This window comes from Aedes aegypti, chromosome 2, assembly GCF_002204515.2.
Source record: "Aedes aegypti strain LVP_AGWG chromosome 2, AaegL5.0 Primary Assembly, whole genome shotgun sequence".
Lineage (NCBI taxonomy): Eukaryota > Metazoa > Arthropoda > Insecta > Diptera > Culicidae > Aedes > Aedes aegypti.
The window spans coordinates 240971996-240992881 of NC_035108.1; the positions used below are offsets into that span (position 1 = coordinate 240971996).

Consider the following 20886-nt stretch of genomic DNA (forward strand, 5'->3'; position numbering starts at 1 on the left):
AGGACTTCTGCCCATGAATGGCAGATGGCTAAAAGTTCAGTCACCGCGCAAAGTATTCCGGTGGCGTTCCCGCCACTTAGGGTCTTTGTAAAAGCAAAAGGGTATATCACAATAGTTCTAAAAAAAATGGACGCAGTGATCTCACACCCGACAGAAGGAGAGATATCTTGATGTTAAGACATTAAAAAAAAGTAAAAATGTGAAGGGTATCGAAGTTTTACAAATGTCCAAATAGGGAATCACTATAGCCATAACTGGTACACTTTCCCTAGAAGGTGTTATGCAGAGAACCGGGTTTGACAGCGCAGGGGTTCGATTTTCGACACATCCAATAAATTTGTTCGCTTCCTGGATGATGCGAACATTGTTGGCCAAACAAGATAGGTGGTAGATCTGTACAGCCGTCTGAAACATGAGATGATGAATGCGTCGAAGGCGAAAAAAGCTGCACTAAATGGACCATACACATTTTTTATGAAGAAACTATCAACTAGCAACATATCTCAAACTGGTAAAACATCAACGTGGATACGATTGGTGATAAGGATTTAGTTCGGACGTAAAAAGTCGTACAATAGAGGCTCATGCATTGATGACTATTGCTTTATTTGAACATGGAGAATAATCGTGTTTGTGGTTACACTAAGATAACTTTGAGTACACAAAAAGCTGTATAAGATTATACGCATCTGCGCTACAATATTGCGATGCTGCATAAAGCATGGACTAGGAAAGTTTAACCACTGAATAATTATTTCCCTACGTTGAAGATATTGATTACCATTTGGGGTGGCGCATCAATTGCATTGTTTCTTTTGTTATATGATTATCGTTTTGTATATGAGAATAGATTTAAAGTCTTACCTCGTCCGGAACCTACTTATCTTGATCCTTGTCCTCCGTGTCGTTTTCCCGCGCCATGAGCAATAATTGTAACATTAGCATAGCCTCTACCTTATCCAAGGGATCCAGCACACCGCGCTGTAGCCATTTCGGTATGGTGGTTCGCGCGTGGCTGAATCCCAGCTTATTTAGAATGTAATCGATTCCGTACGGTTCAATGGATTTACCAGCCCAAGATAACAGTCTGGAAGAATTGCATAAAAATAATAAATTACATTGTTGCCTACAAGATTGAATTGAAAAAGACTTACCTAACAGTTGGTTCCAGATGCCACGTTTTACAATCGAAATGCCGCCAATCGGTCCTGATGGGCAGTTCACCGTCAGCCTTATCCACTTTGATATGAACATTTTTCGCATTGGGTTGCTTTTCCTCTGAGGTGGCCCGATTGCTCGAACCCGCAGCACCAAGCTCGTTCAGATTGACCGCACTGCCATTGGCAACCGATGCACTGGATGACGAGAGATCATGCATGGAGGAACCTCCCAGCTGGCAAGCACTTTTGACCGGCTTGAGTGATGATGCGTGGCTTTCCGGTGTGGGCGATGGGGATGGAGTTACCGAATGAGGATTGGGTGATGCAGCTCGAGCACTGGTTATTGTTCCCAACTGAAATCAAAAGAATTGTCAGGGGATTCCAATTGATGCAGTCTAAAGTCGAACACTGTCGTTACTAGAGGGGGTCATGGGAAATCAAATCATATTAGCATGATAAACAAATCCGACATGAGTGTCAAGTTTAATATTCTATTCTTACAGTAATTCACTGCCGGAATCGTGATCGAATTACATTTTCGTAATTGTCCAATGGAATCGGAGAGGTCTTGATTGATGAAAAAACTGCTGCTAGAGGTTTGAACTTCTTATAGGGGTTCCTATGGACCAATGCACGAGTTCATTATTTGACGTTTGAGCGGTGCCGTGTTATTTATGTGACTATGGTAACGAGTGAATACAACACCGCTCAAACGTCAAATTAGTGAACCCGTGCATAGGTCCATTACTGTAAGTTCATTTTTTGTACACAGTTTGAAGATGTCTGGATGTCCAGAGCAGGGTTGGGAAAAAACTTGAAATTCACTCTACAGTAGCCAAGCAAAGCCAATCACAGTCAGCGAAGCCAGTGAAACTCACGCCCATCGCTGCTGTAGGCAAAAAGCCTTGAAAATAGCAAAACACCCGTTGCTAAGGGCAACCCAGAATTACTGTAGAAAAATGTTCTATTTCCCGCTGCATTTCCCGCATTAAGAGCCTTCAATGACACTCATGATTTAGAAAATTCGTGCACCCAACATAGGCTACTTGATGAGATTCACGTTTTTGAACTACTGTACTGGAGAGCCACGTGATTTTCGCGAAAATTCATGCCTACTACTATTACCATTCCCAGCACTGGTCCAGAGAATTCTTGTATAATTCTATCAAAGGCTTCTCTAAACGTTCAAAAAGAGAATCATTCGGCGTTTTTTCCGCTATCTTTTCCAAAAATCTTAGAATCTTTTCAGTGGAATTTTTCTGGTTTCCATCTAGCGTATCTTTTTAAAAATCTTCTCGAATATAATTTTGATATTTTTCCAAGGAATTCATTAAAAACAGGATTTTTTACATAAGCTTTAAGAATTACTTGAGAGATTTCTTATCAGTGGAATTCCGTTTTTGGAATTCTCCAATTTTGGCACCGTAAACACCCCCCCCCCCCTTGGCAACAAAATGAATCCGTTTTTGGCAACATTTTTGAATACCTTTAACATTTGTATTTTTTTGTAATTATTATCGTGTCTGTTGCTTTAGTCATTATCGTCGATATTCCATCAAATCTCACCAACTACTAAGGGCTCCCGTACGCCCTTATTCGCTTATTTACCGGCACCATGACAAATGCAATCACAGTCCGTACAACAATTTATTCCCAATATATCATTGACTCGTGCGATACATATGGATGATAGTGTTTTACCTTTTTTTTTGTAGTATTAGTGTACATAATGATCCTTCTGCAACCACTATTTGGAACTATTTTCCCTTTTTGTTAGAGATTCAGTAAGACGATAGATTTGTTAAGAAACAATTCAGAATTCTCTACAAGATTCTTAGTCAAAGATACGGGTCTCAACATAATCAAAATGTACCTTATGAGTTGGGTCTATGAGTTTCCTAACTGTACCCAAAAGAATTCTTAGGGGGTCTTGGTTTTTAGGGGACTTCTCAGGAATTTTAACGGATTCTTTAGGATGTCTGCAGATTCCTAGCGAGTACTGTAGGGTTTCTTGTGGGATTCTGAGAATGTGTGATTGGTTTTTGAGTGTCCAAAATCTGGTGATTCTTAATAAACTCTTAAGATTTCTAGGGTGTCCTGTAAATTCCTAGCCGGATAGTGTGGATTTCTAGTGGTATTTTGAGTTTTTCTGGCGAAATCTCGGGGATTTTGAAAATGTTTCCAGAAGAATTTGTGGAGTGTTAGTGGTAGCCTAGGAAATTATTCTTTTGAAAATTTTCATCGGAGGCTTGTGAATTTTCAGAAATATCGCAGCGGAATCCCAAGATGTTAATTCCTAGTAAATTCTTCAGTGAGATCCAGAGAATTCTATAGGTGAGATCCTACGGATTCCTAGCAAGATTCTTCAGAGTCCTTGCGTTTTCTGTAGATTCCTTACGAGCACCTGAAGATTCTTATTCTTATCTTGAGATTTCATAACAGGATTCTGTATTTTTTTTTGCATTTTTTTATGAATAGTACCGTTTCAGCCTACTGCACCCCTCCCCTTAAAGCGATTTGTTCTCTTGAAAATTTTTCTATTCATCTTACCCTTAATAATTATCGCTCATTGCAATTTAAGATATGTTGAAGATTGTTGATGTTAGGGATTGACCGCTTAACGATCTTAGGTTAATAAAGGTATAAACAAATAAATGATCTCGTCTCAGAATATAACATAAACACTTGCGACAATGGCACTCTATGAATAACATATCTACCAGCTAGCCCAAATTTGGTAATGTGATCTAGTAGGCGATGATAATGTTGTATGGACCGATGCACGAGTTCACTATTTGACGTTTAAGCGGTGCCGTGTTATTTACGTGACCATGGCAACAAGTGAATTCGGCACCGCTCAAACGTCAAATTAGTGAACTCGTGCATAGCTCCATTCAGTTGCACTCACTTTTTGCGCAACCGTCAACCAGAATGGACTGATGCACGATTTCACTAATTTGACGTTTGAGCGGTGCCAAATTCACTCGTTGCCATGGGCACTTAATTAACATGGCACCACTCAAACGTCAAATAATGAACTCTTGCATTGGTCCATACACGTAGTTCAGAAGTATTGACAAACAGTTGATATTGAAAAATTAAAAATATGTGGTAGTCATTCAACGACTTGTCTATGGATATAAGATTCAAGAACATGTTTTAGCGCATATACCTATTCAAAACTAGGTGTGTTCAATTTTATTATGAAATTCAAACCATTACAACAGTAAACTTGACAATGTCATCAATTTTTAAAACTTTCATGATTAGGCAATGTTAAAACTTCTGCTCAGTACAGCGATAAATACAAATATTCGAATTACATAATAGGGGACGATTCTAGGGATCTGGGTCATATGACATAATGGTCATTTAATACATTGTTTTTTTAAAAGAAGCGATATAATTCTGGTTATGCTAAATGTCAATTATGCCAAACAACCATATTGACAAATGGCGTTAGGCTAAATGATCTTATGTCAAACGGCTTTATGCCATATGGCCTGCTCCCGATTCTAGAATATATTGGCCTCAAGGGGTGAAATACTGCTCTATAGGAGTCCTGGGAATAATTCTAGGAAAATCCATTGGAATATTTCCAGTAGAACTTCTAAGAGGATTTTGTGGGAAACCCTTGGAAATATTCTTGGATGAAACCCATAAAATATTTTATAAAATGACTAACAAAATGTCAAGAAAAAATTCTAAAAGATATTGAGCATGAGCATTGATGACCGTACAGCTCGTAGTTGCTACCCCGTGATTTACCAGAATAATCGAAATTGCACAAAGAACCAACAGATGGAGCTTGGGAGTAGCTCACCATCTTCAGTGTGTAATTTCGAGAGTTCCAAATATGATTAAATCAATAACGGCGCCGGCCACGTCGTTATGGTCATCGGGGAAGGGAAGGAATGTTAGTGTGACATCCATTGTTACTAAAGACCGAGTATACCTCTGCATCTTCATGGTTGTCACGGGAAGGAGTTTTTGTTAATGGGAAAGATTTAGAAGCTACACAATCTGGATTCATCTTGGTAAGTGATGCGATTCATATAACCTCAATTTAGAAACTTATCTATTTAATCTTCTTCTATTCTCTTATTCTGTACAAAATTATGTCGACACCACTAGTGACGAACTATTTAAAGAGTTTGTTGCGCTTGGTAAGTGATTCGATTTGTGGAACAAGCGCCGACATAATCTTCTGTCAGTCTATTATTTCGAACTATTCAAAGTTTTTATGTAATTACAAGCAGAAGTAAAGGTATGTGTCCTTCAATATGTATTAAGTAAACTATGAATTATAGCACGCCGACACCGAGTGTCGAACCAATCATTGTTTTTTTTGAATAAATAAAAAAATGCAACATTCATACTCTTTCCAAGATAAATATACCTATGCGTAAATTTATTTTCACTCTTTGGAAATAGAAGCATGGGACGAGCTCACCAAATTATGATCCATTACTGACAAGGGAGTTCCAAATCACTTAAATTCCGTTACCAACAAGCTTGAAGCATACGGGCAAGCTTACTTGGGCTTCACGAAACCAGCCCAACAATACGCGCGAAAACAGGAAGAAAAACTTCTCCGATGGCGAAAAACCGAACAGTCCTGTGTGGGCTTCACGAAGCACTGCCCAGCAAGACGCGCGAAAACAGGAACTTCTCCGGTGACGCAAAAATGAATCGTCCTGCTTGGACTCCACGAAGCACTGGCCACTGCCCAGCAAGACGCACGATAACAGAAAAAAGGCTTCTCCGGCGACGAAAATACGCGCGAAACCGAAAACGAAACATCTCCGACGACGTTAAAACGAACCGTCCTGCTTGGGCTTCACGAAACACTCTAAAGAAAATTTTCTAAAAGATATTTGAGAAAAAACCCGAAAAAATCTCGGAAACAGCAGTCTTATAAAAGATTTTTTAAAGCAATTCCAGGGAAAATTCGCTGGATGTTTCCCTGAAAAAAAAATCGTCGGAAGAATTCGCTGAAACAATTCTCAAATGAATTCCTGGAATATTCTCTGTAGTATATCCCAAGGGAAACCCTGAGAAGGAATTGCCGAGAGAATTGCTAATACAGTTTCTGGAGAAATTATCCGAAGATACTCCGGAGAAATTCACAGATGATAATTTCCAGGCGGAGTCTCTGAAAAAAATCAGGAAGCAATCTCTGTAGAAATTCCTAAAGGAATGGCTGAAATCTTTTGAATATTTTTTGAAGGAGTCTTTGGAGAAATGTCAGGAGAAATTTTCGGGTGAAGAATTCTTGTAAAAAGAGTGAAATTTTGGAATAGCGCTTGCAGGCACCGTAATCCGGGGGCAAATTGATCAGTTTTTTACAACTTTCTTTTCTGTTAACTTTCGGAATTCAAATGTTGTCAAATAAATTTCGACAAAATCAGTACTCCATTGATCTTTAGCTGTTTACGTAATCTAATTTCAAAGAAATAATATTTAACATATCATAAAAATAGTTTTAATATCAAAATAATTAAAATGACACACTGGGGCGAAATTGATCACCCTATAACAAAGCATATTTAAGACTAAAAATCTACTAAATTTAGGTCTGCTGAATCTGACAATGATGTCAAAATTCTTACAACTCAAGTTGATTTGATCAATTTATTGCAAAATTAAACTTTGAAAATCGGACTAATACGCCTAAATATAGGCAATTTCCCTTGAAATATGCACATTATTTGAGAATGAACGGTTTTACGAGCAAACAACTATACTTGCTATGCTGTCTGATATTAAAAATCAGTAGTTCATACTTAAGCTTACACAACATTTTATACACTCAAAGTTGACATGTAGGCATAGCACCATGGGATTGTTTAGCACCGACATTTTCAACTGTATTGCTTACACCTTCAAAGAGTGTGAACATTTTCATGCAAAACTGACCCTATTAAAAATGAAATAGTTCAAAATCATCATTAGACATCTAAAAAAAAATGTCTGTGGTGCCAACGAAACCTTTAGCATCCTTGGGAGGTGTTTTTTGGTACCGACCTGATCAAATTCACACCAGCGATCAATTTGCCCCCGGATTGCGGTACTTTCGAATTAATTCTGAAGCAGTATTTTCCTGCAGGAATAGGAATCTCCTGAATAAATTTCCACCAAAATTTGGAGTAATCTGCGGGGATTCCGGGGAAACCGGGAGAAACTTCCGAATAAATTCTTGGCAGAATCCCTGGCAAAATTCCCAGCTAAATATGTTTAAAATTGTCAGTTTGCTTCATTCTCAAATTCCTTCTGAAATCACATAACAGCCCCCTCCTCGAAATGCTGCTGGAAAAAAAATCCGAGCTAACAACCAAAAACATTTTTGTTAAAACGGATTTGGAACATCGTAATTTTGGTCCAAATTCAACCAAAAATGGAGCAGACAGAAAGCCCGTTCCAAAAAAAGACCAGAGAAATGGAATATATAAAAATAGAATTGGTTTGGTCTAAAAATTTGAACCTAACTGATGTTTTGGACCACCGGTGAAGTTGTCCCAATTGGTTAGAGCAAAACTGCTATTTAATAATCTATTTTTCTGGATCCGTTACGTTTTATGTAAAGGTTCAGAATAACCATACAAAAAGGATGCAAACAGTCATTTTGATGAATAAATGATCACACCTAAACCGTTCCCCTGCCCTCTTCCTATTGAATTCCTGGCTACGCCCTTGCTAAACACTTACCACTTTCTCCTTCTCCTTCAAGTAGGATGTGATCAAATCGTGAAGGAAGAAAAATGCATCGGCATCGACTGTTACGAAAATGTGGTCCTCAAACTCGGTGATGAAACTGCATTCGACCAGAGGTTTCTCTTCTATAAAAAATTAAACATTTGTAAAAAATTGAACTTTGAGCAATATATCACTTAGTTCTGTGTCGACTTACGAGACGCTTCCGGAGTACTAATTCCTTGCAAATGTTCAGTCTTGAAGTGTAGCTGGAGACTAGGCAGAGCGAATATCACTTCCCGATTGTGATTCGGATCCTGAAGCTTGGGATGGGTCGATGTTCCTCCACCACCTCGAGCACGCTCGATGGAATTCGTGTGGTGTTCCTTGTCACGTTCCAGCACCGGGAAACGATCAACCGCTGTTTCAGCAGAAAAAAATGCAATTAGTAGTTTGAAATTTAAGACCTAATAAATGCAACCTACCATCAATTTCACTATTTGCAAAAGCGTAATGGAACCACTCGTGCAGGGTTTTGAACTGCGGCGGAAAAATCACATTTCTCGTCATTCGTACCACGGTTGCATTTGAGTGATGCTGTGACGGTTGCTGCGAGTTCATGCCCAATCCGAACGTCAACGTTTGAATGACATGCACCTCTTCGGAGCTTTCCACGTGCTGCGCCTCGGTGGCAAAGTTGATGCACGGTTCCTTCAAGCTAAACAGGGCCCAGGACTTAGACTTGAAGTTGATCCCATGGAAGCAAGCGAGGGAGATGTTTTTGCCGTGGAGTTCCATGGTGCCTCCGAGAACGGTTCCAATGTTGGAGAGAGGAACTCCAAGCGTGGACAGCCACAGGCCCTTGGTTTGCTTGAGGGGTCGCTGCCAGTGGCGGTGGTGACGAGCATCATGGTGGCTCAATTCACGCTCAGCGGCCGTCTGCGGGACGGTTAGGTTCTTTTTAGTGGATTCCTTGCGTCGAACACTGGAGCGATTGTTCACGGTGAGCCGGGGTTCGAGATTCGAAAAAACTCTCTTGGAGGATTTGAATTGTTGCGAGAAGAATTCCTCCAACTTGTAGAACATCTTCAGAATGTCTGCAGTTGTAGATTTGGAGATCATCATTTGTAACTGATCCCACGATAGATCACCGTGGATCAAAATTATAGCTGGATAATTGGTAGGCAGGGTGTTGCTGAAGTCATGGTCCTTCGAAAATTTCCATTCGTCCCTAAGCTGGGCGCTTAGCGAACTGATTCTGGTCATCAAAACGCTTGTTCCCATGTAGTCAAACTTCAGCTCCAGTGCAAGCAGCTTGATGCCAACTTTGTGATCCGGTTCACAACCAGGATCTTCTCGGATATGGATGAAAGTGTCGATCTTACTCAGTTCGATCGTACCGCCAACAATACCTCCTTTAGCGTCTAATGACGATCCTCCTAGCCCTACTCCAATGTACATGTTTTTGTGACCTGTACTACCTATGCTCAACCTTCCATCGCTCCGGAATGCCTTCGTGAGCCAGACTATGTTTCCCATTACGTTGCCCATGTTCATCTGGACGTTTAACTTAGTAAAATTAACAGCAAATAGCACCAAAGTTTCCCATGACGTAACCTGGTTGACATCTGATGGTGAAGTATTTGAATCCATACTGGACGACTTGCGGTCTTTCAATTTCGCGGTAGTGCACGTTGAGCTAGTACTTCCCAAACTATGTTTGGGCAGATCATCTTCCAAGCTTAGCTTCAGCTTGTCCCGACTCAAAGTCTCCTGATGATCCGTTGGCAGCTCCGTATCAGTTCCAGCTCTCATGCTACTGCCTTCCGAGACGCTCTCCAAATCACACATACTGACCTGCGGTATGCTCAAATCGCCGAGGAACATTCTCCTCACAATACTCCGACGATACCACGCCTTGGGGAATGCCAAAATCTCCGTCAGCCTTCGCATATCGTATTTGAACGAAGCCGAACCAATGTCCACAATGGTGGAGAAGCGAATCACGGCCTTGGATTGGTCGGACATTTTCCTGCTGAGTCCGGTCTCGTAGTTGATCTTCTTGGACCGTGTGATGTGGAACTTGACGAATTCAACATTAATGCTGAGCGAGTCCTTCCGTTCACTGTCCGCCAGTGGGCTGAATTGGTTTGATTCCTTGAGGTTCGTTTTCTTGCCTGTTGAAGAGAAATTATTTGATTACCATGCAGGGCATTTTAATCCGTAGATTACGGAGTGGTAAAAAAATACACAATCTAGAATTTCACTTCCCCGTATGCCCTTACTCCAATGTATTGCTTGTTCACGCATAGCGAACACTTTATACATGAGTAATGCGTGGAATTTGTTCACCGTTAAAACATGACGGATCTCTATTAAGAATCAGAGGTATAGGTCCAAAAACCCTGATTAAGGCGAATGGTTATAATGGCTATGATCGTGACCAAGAAACTCCGTAAGGTGGTTCCGGGGAGATGTGGGTCTGAGGCCGAGGGTAATATCGGTGACTCTGTACACCAGTTAAGCAATTCAACTCACAAAATGAACGCTTTGACAAACACTTGAAAACAATGTAAGCTAAGGACACTGAGCATTTGAAGCAATGCATTTGACAAAACCCCCGTTTAGCATAATTTTGAACGAGGTGAATACGTTCAAACTGTTTTTAACGTCGAATAGTACACCATCAAAACCATCGTCAAAATTTCTGTTCTAAACAGATATTTTATCGATAAAAATATGTTTTTTAGTATTTCAATTGTACAGCATGAAACAGTGCAAATGTTTCTATGATGGTTGGTTTGATTTTGAACGACAAAATTGGTTTTGAATATTCGGAAAGTAATGATGCATCCTGAACTAGCATCCCTTCCGTTAAAACAGTGCCAACTTACCTCCATAGGGGTGGAAAATGTAGACGTTGAAATCAGCCAGACAGCCGGTCACGCTTAAGCCTACCGCGGTTTTTGCATCGCTCTCACTTAAACCGATATTCGAAGGCACGTCGTCCTGCCGATTCGAGCTAAAGATGATATCCAGGCTGGGCAGTTGGAGCATACATTCCACCCGAGAGACCGGTAGACACGAGAAGCGGAACGTCGAAGGCTGCATGTGAAAGTAAACCACCACATCGACGGGGAAGCTGGCATACACAGCATAGTTATTCTCGAGCATTTGTAAATTAACTGGATTAGACGGAACGGATAACCCCTTCGATGGAATCGGTTCCAGCGTTTGCTCAAGGAACTCTAGAATGTGCGGAGAGATAATTGTCTCCTCCGGAATGCTCTGCAATGTCATCCAAGCGAAAAGAGTGGCCCGTTTCAAACCGTGCCGACGAGTTGCTCCGAAAGGATCTCCGGTGCTCAGCCTTGGAGAAGAATCGTCATCAATGATACGCGATTGGTACTGCAATTTGACATCCAGACCAGGAATGTGAAATATAGTCAAATCCACTAAAGCCGTGTGCGGCGAATACTTCAATCTGGCCTTCTCCTTACTTCTCCTCGGGGGCACCGGACTGCCCCAGTCGGTGCCAATGCTTCTTTCGCGCTTGTGGTGCTTTATGGTGGTACTGACACTTGTCGACATTTTCTCATCCGTCACATCCTTAGTGTGCAGAACACACTTTCCGGACTTCACCAGCACCTTGATGTCAAGCTCGAAGTCAATGTTCGGCTCCTGTTGCTTCTGCGGATGGTTCGGGCTCTTTTTGCGCAGTTCAACCTGTTCACCGTCGATTTCAAGCAGATCTGGAGTATCCAAGGTGGTTAACGATGAGCCATCGCAGCGCGGCCAATCAAACCCGGAATCGGAATAACCCGTTTCGGAATCCGCACTCGGTAGGGACGACTGGCGCATGGCTTCGGTGAACGTTACCCGATTGGTTTGCGGGATCTTGACTTTCAATGAGGCGGTTCGCGATGGACCCGCATTAGGTGATTCCTGAAGGCTATTCAGGAGACCGTCATTTGCGGCGATTTCTATACCTGTGGAACATTCGCCTTGTTCGATGAGATCCTCCCTGGTGGGGGATGGAGCGATAAAAGACCGTGATCGGTTCGTGGATTTCAACATAGTTTTCCTGATGGACGGGCGCTTCCATTTCTATGGAGAGAGGAATATAAGTGGAATGGTTAAATCATTAATAATATTGATTAACCAAAGAAGACCATATAGGAGGGGAGTATCGCATTTGGAATAAGGCATGTTTATAGGGCAGATAGCGACAGAGTTACAAAATAAAAAGTTTATGTTCTCGTAGATTTCTCGTTACACTGTGTAGAATAGGTACTCTAAAAATGTGTTCATGATGTTCTCCAGAAATTTTATCAAAAAATAACTCAGACATTTATCCAAAGTTTCCTGCAACAGGTATTACTGCAAAGATCTCTTCATGAATTCATCCCGTGGTTCTTTTACGGAATTCCAAAGGAATGACCACTGGCCTATCGATCGCAAGGTTCTTGGTTTGATTCCAGGATGCAGCGAAAACATTTTTTGTTTTCAAATTCTGGTTTCATAAGGCAAATTTTTGAATTTCAACCCGATTTCTTGTGGCGAATTTTCATAAGGGGTTTCTATGTATTTCGATAGTCCATTTGCCTCAGTGTAGGAATTATACGAATGTTTGTTTGTAAGCATTCACTAGTGATAATCCAAAAGAAGGAATCTTTGGAAGGGAATGTAAGAGTAAACCCTGGGGACAATAACAGAGTGTTGTTCCTTTCTTGCTTTCCATGTATTTCAAATTCTGTTTATCACACGCTTGAATAGATTATTTGATTAAATCGCTTTCTTAAAATAATTTCTGGAGCAATTAGTTAGAGAACCGTTTGGAGTATTTCTTAAAAAATCCCAATGGGAAAGGCTTTAAAATTTCTTCAATAAGAATTTCCAGAGCAATCTTTGTTTGAAACATTTGCCGGTTCAAAGTTGGATTGCTAAAAATTTTGTTGCAGCAAATTTTGGGAATATTCACTTGAGTACTCCCACATAAAAAGGTAGATACAAATAAAAAAAAATGTTGTCATAGACAAAAAGGCATATTGAGGGGTTCAAATGCAAAATAATGTAAGTGACAATTTGAACTGCTTTGAGTTATATATCCTGAATAATTCTACTGGAAGGAAAAATGCAGTAATTTGTAGGAGATTGGTTTGTGTTTTAGCACCCATACAATTTGTATGTAGTGAAAAAGTTCTGATCAATTTTAGGAGCCATTTTTTTGTTTTTGTTACTAATACCATCTTCTTCTTTCTGGCGTTACGTCCCAACTGGAACAAAGCCTGCTTCTCAGATTAGCACTTCCACAGTTATTAACTGAGAGCTTTCTTTGCCGACTGACCATTTTTGCATGTGTATATCGTGTGGCAGGTACGATGATACTCTATGCCCTGGGAATCGAGAAAATTTCCTTTACAAAAAGATCCTCGACCAGTGGGATTCGAAGCCACGACCCTCAGCATGGTCATGCTGAATAGCTGCGCGTTTACTGCTACGGCTATCTGGGTCCTAATACCTCTTTGCTACTAATCCCCTCATTTTATGGTGTTCTGTCAGAATCTGTTTGCCAGTTATATAAAAGAAGATAGAATTGCAATAGGACAAATCAATTAATAAATATCTTACCTGCAGCATATCCCTTCGGAAGTACTTGTAGCATATCGCTTGCAATCCCTGCAGGCGTCTTTCCTCGTTCTCGATTGTCTTGGACGAAGCACCTAGCGAACGCAGATCATTGACCGTTTTTGTTTGTTCGGCAATTTCATTCTCCATCATCTGCGATCGCTTCTTCGGATCCAAAGTGGTGTCGAACAAAAACGGCGGCAGTGAATCAATCGATTTGCGCCCCTTTCCCCCAGGGTACTCTTGGGAGGCCCGATTTTCTTCCGACTGGTCGGCATCGTCGCTATCCGGCGAATCGGACGAGATTGGATCTTCGTCTTCGGAACCGGTTAACATGGTTAGGGTGTGGCCAAGTGCGGAAAGCTGTTTCCCTATATTGATGTCCAGATGAATGTCCACTCCTTCCATCTGCCATTTCACATTCAGGAACCACTTGGCATTGTCTGGGTGCTTAGCTGCAATCGTGCGGGAGCATACTTCATAAGTTCCATCCGAAACTACACACAGATTCATGATGTTCGAATCGTTCATGTTCGGTTTCCAGTCATCCAGTGAGGAATCGAAATCTTCGGCAAACCTCAAACACAACCCAACGAATCGTCCTTTGGATACAAGCGAACCACAACTGCATGCCGAAATAATTGTATTCTCAAGCGTTATAACTACTGCTCTCTTCTGCTCAAAGTCATTCTGTGAACGGTTGCCCCAGTGCTGAGGCGGTTGATTTAGCGGCAAACAGATTCCCATGTCTTCGACCGTCAGTTGAAGGAAAAGCGTGGATAAATTTGCTGTGGCCAAATGCTGGCTTAGCTTCTCAAAGGGTACTTTTTCAAACACTTGCTGCGTGGCCATTAAAACCTCCTTATTGAGATTAGCTCGCTTCTCCGTCCAATATTCGTAGGCATTTTTGTAGTTCAACCACACCAGTATGGCTTTGTCCACAGCGATCGGTTGTACGTATATCAAAGGACGTTTCAGAGTGATCAAAACCAGTTCCTTATCATCGTTCAACATTTCGTCTTGGAAAGCATTGCGAAGACCGATTGTAGTGTTGAAGAATGCATACTGCTGAAACTCCGGTTCTGCTTCGTCGAATATAACGTTTTTAATTATTTGACCTAAAGATAGGTTGAGATCAATTTGCGCTTTACCAAACAGCTTGGTATTTGCCCCTTCTGCTAGATTTTTTACACGATTTGATAAATGTAAATCTAGCTGGCCAGTTTCAAACCGAACCGCAGAATTGCACGGAGTGGTAGCCGTTAGCTGTATTCTTTTAACACGTATGTTCAACGAAAACAGCAATCTCTTGATGTGCTGCGTTCCATTGTCTTCTCCATCTTCCAACCAAATGGGCACTGGCTTTTCTCCGCCGTATACCTTTTGCACTACTTCATTAACCTCTTTCATGAACACTTTCTGCACAAACACCAAATGGTTGAGTAAATCCGTCGACAGACATCGTTCGAATACCCCAATTTCGGCAGACGCAGATAGATAGCCTCCCTGACGTAGAACAACTCCATCGATTGGGGCTTCCTCGGATGAGCTTTCCGGCACATATTCAGCGCTAACGTGTACCGGTGGCAGAGCGATGCACGCCTCCGATGGCAAATTAGCCTCCGTTGCCTGTACTTTGGTAGTGAAACTAAGCGTATGGTTGGGCAGATCCACGGTGAACTTCGCTTTGCTACCTGTTACACCAGTTGAAGTCACATGATCCATCTTATACTGCGCTTGCAGCGACGGTAGAAGAGCTGCTGTCACCGATAAGCTCTGAAGAATCACATTGAACTGCATCACCAAAGGTTGCAACAGACCACTTGGGTTGGCAGCATTAACCTTCGAAGTGGCCGTGCTTTGCTTCCGAGCTGGTGGAACCTTATCGCGGGATTCCCGTTGATGGTTCATCGGAGATTCTGGTTCTTCGTTTTGACGTGCCAACCGACCGGATGTTCGGGTAACGCGCAACTCTTGCAGTGTTGAGGAAATCTGCTTGGAGCCTCGGGTCATCATGCCATGCAGTGCAACCGGATGCTGGGGGATATCTATGTTGACGATGCCAATCGACAGAAGCCCATTGTTTTTGTCCTTTCCTTTGCGAGTTATGCTCGAATAAAGGGTCTGACTTTTGCCGATTGTAACTTTGACGACGGTCCTGAAAAATAAGGGTAGATGGTTTAGTATTGGAATCGATAGGCCTGATGTATCAGGGCCTGACTATTAATTTTACAAAAACGAAGTACATGGTTGCAGATAAAGATGGAGGTAGGCCAACACGAGTGACACACATATTACAAATAAGGTAAATAGTAGTTAATCTGCCTTAATTATAACGTCTGTGCTGAGGTAGTTTTCCAAATCTAAACCTCGCATCGGACCAAGATGCCTAGATGATAATGGAACGCGGCTGCAGAACAATGCGCGGCAAAATTTGGAACAGTACATATTGAAGCGGAAACAGCAAACTCGACTAATCCAGAAGAAAAAGTGCCTCTTTGAAGAGTACCAAGAGATGGAGTAGCTGTACCGATCTCAAGAAACGCGAAGTCGTGGAAATGCAATGGTCCCGACAGACGTGAGCTGCGCAAAAAAAAAAAAAAATCAAGAATCAAGAATTAAAAACGGGCATGCTTTGATAGTCTATGCCAGAGTGCCAACTCGAGTCCGTGGGGTGACGCCTACTGAGTGTTAATGGCTAAGACCAAAGATACCATAGCGCCCCAAGAGAAGTCGCCCGAGTTGCTGCGATCGATAATCGATATACTCTTCCCGCATCATCCCACAAGCCCATGGCCCCTACGCCGTATGCGGCAGATGAAGGAGAAGAAGTGCCGAGGGTGACCAACGAAGAGCTGGCAGAAGTCGTAAGATCATTGAGCATGAGCATGGGCATGATTGACCGCCCACAGATGCTACTCTGTTATTGCAAGAACAGCTGTACTTACACAGGGAACCAACAGACGCTACTCGGGGTCAGTAGTATCCTCAATGTGTAAGTACTGGTGCTCTCATTATTATAATAAACAATAACGGCGCCGGCTGCGTTCAAATACAGGTCAATTTGGGGATAGGAGGGAAATGTTGACGTGTTACTTGCTTTATGGAAGCCGAGGAGTCCTCTGCACTTCCACAAGTAAATACTGGGAGTTTGGATATGGGAGAGGGATTCGTTTTGGAAAACGATAAATATATAATTTGAAATGAATGCGCCTAACCGGATTCACGATATTACTCGATAAACAAATTGAACGCCGAACAAGTGTTCGTCACTCGCCCTCATAGGAGCAAGCGACAAGATCAAAGGATCAAACACTACTAACGCGTTCCGCGACCCGCGATACTATTCCACCGTGCCACGCGAGCCATGCGCAACACGATTAATTCTGCCCTCGTCATCCGCCCCCGAAGGAGCAAGCGTCAAGGTCGAAGGATCAAACAGAACTAGCTGACCGATTCACTTTTTCACTTTTTTTTCGACCGACGCGCGACATGTTTGATCCTGCCCTCATCACCCGCTCCCGAAGAAGCAAGCGTCAAGGTTGAAGGATCAAACAGAACTCCGTCGCTCGCGGAATCCAACTGAAGTAAAACTGTAAATACGTTGATTGATGTCATCGCGAATTTCCTCTTTCTGCTTTGATTCAAATTTGATTCACCCTGGCAGAAGTCGTAAGATCATTCGCGTCAAACAAGGCACCGGGATCCGATAGTATCCCAAATGTTGCCTTACAAGCGGCAGTGAATGCGCATCCGGACATGTTCAGAACCATGATGCAACGCTGCATTGATCAAGGAATCTTCCCGGATGTATGGAAGCGACAGAAATTGGTGCTACTACCAAAGGCGGGGAAACTATCCCATCGGTCGTTCAGATCCAGTCGAGCATAAAAAAGCGACATCCGTTACTGCGCGGAAGCGATAGCCCACGCACTTCTCAAGGTACCGGTGCAGTTGTGTATGCTTCTAAAAAGCAATTTTGATGGTAGGATTCTACTGTATGACACAGAGGAGAGGCAGAAAAGCGTTCGAATTACCGCGGGAGTACCTCAAGGTTCAATCCTGGGCCCGACGTTATGGAATGCGATGTACGATGACGTACTGAGGCTGCCCGTTCCGACGGGTGCTAAGATTGTTGGCTTCGTCGACGATATTACCCTAGTGGTCTATGGTGAAGCGATGAAGGGAATAGAGTTGACAGCAGCGCACTCTATTTCCATAGTTGAGGAAAGGGTGTAATCTAGGAAACTGGGACTGGCCCGTCACAAGACTGAGGTGGTGGTGATCAACAACCACAAGTCAGAGCACCGGGCGCTTATCTCGGTAGGTTTGGTTTAAACCGAATTTTGCCATAATATTTTATTTTACTTTTTGTGTGATATTCATTGAAGTTTTAAAAAGCACACTTTTTTTTTTGCAGGGATTGAAACTACTGCGTCCATTATTTAGAACTTAACGTCCATTATTTAGAATTAATTTGAACATAATAATATACTTACTGTTGATTAGGAGGAACTCCTTCCAGTAGCACAATCATGGCACGTCCAACCTGTCCCGTCAAGGAACACTCCAACGATGCTGGGCGGGATTTCTTACGCCAAGTGGTGCTACAATGGAGAGCAGTTATTTCCGCTTCCAATTTAAGTCCACTCAAGGTAGCAAGCAGTCGGGTGCGATGAATTTTGGCCACTCCAAACACCACCAACCTGGTACGCTCCTGCGCTACCATCCCGACATCCCTTGGTAAGGGTGTCCCCGATCCAACCTCATCCTCATCCCGATGGGCTGTGGATTTGCTTTCCGGCAGAATGTTATACTTACGAGCCTTGAACTGACCGGCAGCATCCGGCGATAACGATACACTGCAAAGCATGAGAGATTCATATTACTGTCCAGAACGCATGCCCAAAATTTACACTTACCGATGAGAAATGGTTTTCGTTTCCGGCATCGCAGAGTACAAATCCAACAAGTGGTATATCGTTTTCCAGCACTTTGGAGTATCGAGCATGCTGTGGATCGGTCCAGTGAAGGTCGAACGATCGAACGGAGCGGTAATATCTACAAAAGCTTCATTAACATTGGGCCCTACAGGGTTCACAGAAGGGGGAAAACCAATACAGGATCGTGTTGAAATATTGAATTTTCTATAATGCTGTTTTGAAAACATAACACACGTAACGCATGATGTAAAAACAAACAAAATGATAAACGAAAAGCGTAATTAGTTAGTTAGTTTGAAATGTTGAGATGCACGTTATGTTTGACGGTGACTTTTAAGTCAAGGTATTTTCAGAAACGAGTACTGAATACGAAACCTGAAACGGATTCGGAGATAACGTCGTCCTTGCGATAACTGACGGAGAAAGGAAGGCGAACCAACCGGGCTTATCCCTAATGTGTCAGACCTAAGATGCTTCCGAAAATATTTACATTGATTCGGACACGCCCAGTGTTCACTATAGCCGGCCTGACAAAACATCAAGGAGACACCAGAGCACGTCATCTACGGCTGCTCACCACTCTGGTATGTACGATGTGAAATGCAGTCAGAAAGCGCAGGCGTTCTAAACCCAGACAGGATCGGTATTGGAAGAACTTTTGTTGTCAATATTTTTTTTCCGTTGGAAGAATAGTTGATTATATCTGTGAGCCGAAAGTTACCGTCATCAGGAATCGCAAGACCGACTTCGGTATTTGAACGGATAGCATTAGTGAACTCTTCGTCGGAGTAGGATAGATCTACATTGTATCGGTAGATATTTCTTATCGGAGAATTTTCCGCCGGAGTAGGCTAGCTCCACCTTCCGGGGACTAGGCCGAGTAGCATCGATCGTCACAAACCAGTTTTGGGTCGTCGGGGAATCGGAAGTCATCCTCCAATCGGAATCGATGGACCGACCTCGTCATTCAACTGGTCAACCAGGAGAGCTCGGAAAGCAGCTATTAGCGCAGAGCAATATAGCTTAGTCACCAAGCGCCATAATGCTGATCCAAGCTTAGAACGTGACGTCACAGAGTAGTACATGAACGTCCAGTAGAAATTGTGAAGCCAGCCCGACAGTAGAATGCGTCGTCCCACATGAAGCTGTGAAAAACCCCGGCGAGATTCAACCCCCAATTGGGTAAAACGAGTACCGTAAACCGGGGGCAAATTGATCACTGGGGCGAATTTGATCAGGTCGGTACCGAAAAACTTTTCCTCCCAAGGGTGCTGAATGTTTCGTTGGCACCAAACACATTCCATGCTTTCAAGTTTATTGATGCCTAATGATGATTTGGAACTATTTCATTTTGATAAGTGTCAGTTTTGCATAGAAATATTCACATTTTTTGAAGGTGTAAGCAATACAGTTAGAAATGTCGATGTTAAACAATCCACTGGTGCCATGCCTACATGTCAACTATGAGTGTTTAAAATGTTTTGTAAACTTTAGTATGAACTGCTGAATTCATTTTTGATATCATACAGCATAGAAAGTATAGTGTTTTGCTCATAAAATCGTTTATTCTCAAATAATGTGCTTATTTCATGGGAAATTGCCTACATTGAGGCGTATTGGGCAGATTTTCAAAGTTTGATTTTGCAATAAAATGATCAAATACTAGAGTTGTAAGATTTTTGACATCATATTCAGATTCAGGAGACCCAAATTTAGTAGATAGGGAAATTTTTTACTCTTAAACCTGCTTTTTTATATGGTGAATTATTTCGCCTCAGTGCGTCATTCTAATTTTTTGATATTAAAACTATTTTTATAATATGTTTAATATTATTTCATGAAAAATCGATTACATAAACAGATAAAGATCAATGGAGTATTGGTTTTGCCAAAATTTATTTGACAATATTTGAATTCTGAAGGACAACACAGCAAAAAGTTATAAAATAGTGATCAATTTGCCCCCGGATTACGGTACCTAGTCGCAGAGGCACCGTAGAAATGTCGTAGTGAGCAGCGCTTCTGACGACATTAAGCTCCTACAGCGAACTAGCAGAACAGCTAAAGGCTCAGATTGACAAAGTGCGAGCCAAACTCAACTACAACAAAACGTTGGGCGTAGACATCGGTCACATAAACAACAATACCCGACTGGTTGTTCCTTGGCTACAAACAGTGAACACAGTAAAAATACTCGGAATCAATTTTGCTAATTCTGTTAGATTAATGAGCAAAATCAATTGGGATCCTCTAGTCCATAGTTTTGCTCAAACAGCTGTGGTTGCATCGCTGTCGTTCTCTGACTCTCCACCAAAAGATAATCCTTTTGAATACTTGGATCACCTCGAAGATATGGTACGTTTCGTCCGTTGTAACCATCAATAATCTGCATATTGCTAAACTGACGTCATTGATGGGAAGTTTTTTTTATGGAATGGTCAAATTACGCGTGTCCCTATACA

General features: G+C 42.0%; 1 protein-coding gene across 7 annotated transcripts in view; it reads right to left on the reverse strand.

Annotated features, from left to right (window-relative positions):
* Positions 1-582: 582 nt before the first annotated feature.
* LOC5571145 (uncharacterized protein KIAA1109) overlaps positions 583-20886 on the reverse strand; it is a 113700-nt gene continuing 93396 nt past the window's right edge. For 5 of the 7 annotated variants that reach the window (XM_021844583.1, XM_021844584.1, XM_021844581.1 and 2 more), the window contains 9 exons: positions 18404-18569; positions 17981-18343; positions 13485-15639; positions 10748-11960; positions 8339-10030; positions 8071-8274; positions 7869-7999; positions 1155-1513; positions 583-1087 (listed from right to left, as the gene is read on the reverse strand). In XM_021844583.1, the coding sequence (XP_021700275.1) occupies positions 877-1087; positions 1155-1513; positions 7869-7999; positions 8071-8274; positions 8339-10030; positions 10748-11960; positions 13485-15639; positions 17981-18343; positions 18404-18569 (6494 nt within the window). In that variant the 3' untranslated portion in view covers positions 583-876. The remainder of the gene's footprint in view (positions 1088-1154; positions 1514-7868; positions 8000-8070; positions 8275-8338; positions 10031-10747; positions 11961-13484; positions 15640-17980; positions 18344-18403; positions 18570-20886) is intronic. The other 2 variants (XM_021844587.1, XM_021844582.1) reach the window with 1 other exon arrangement.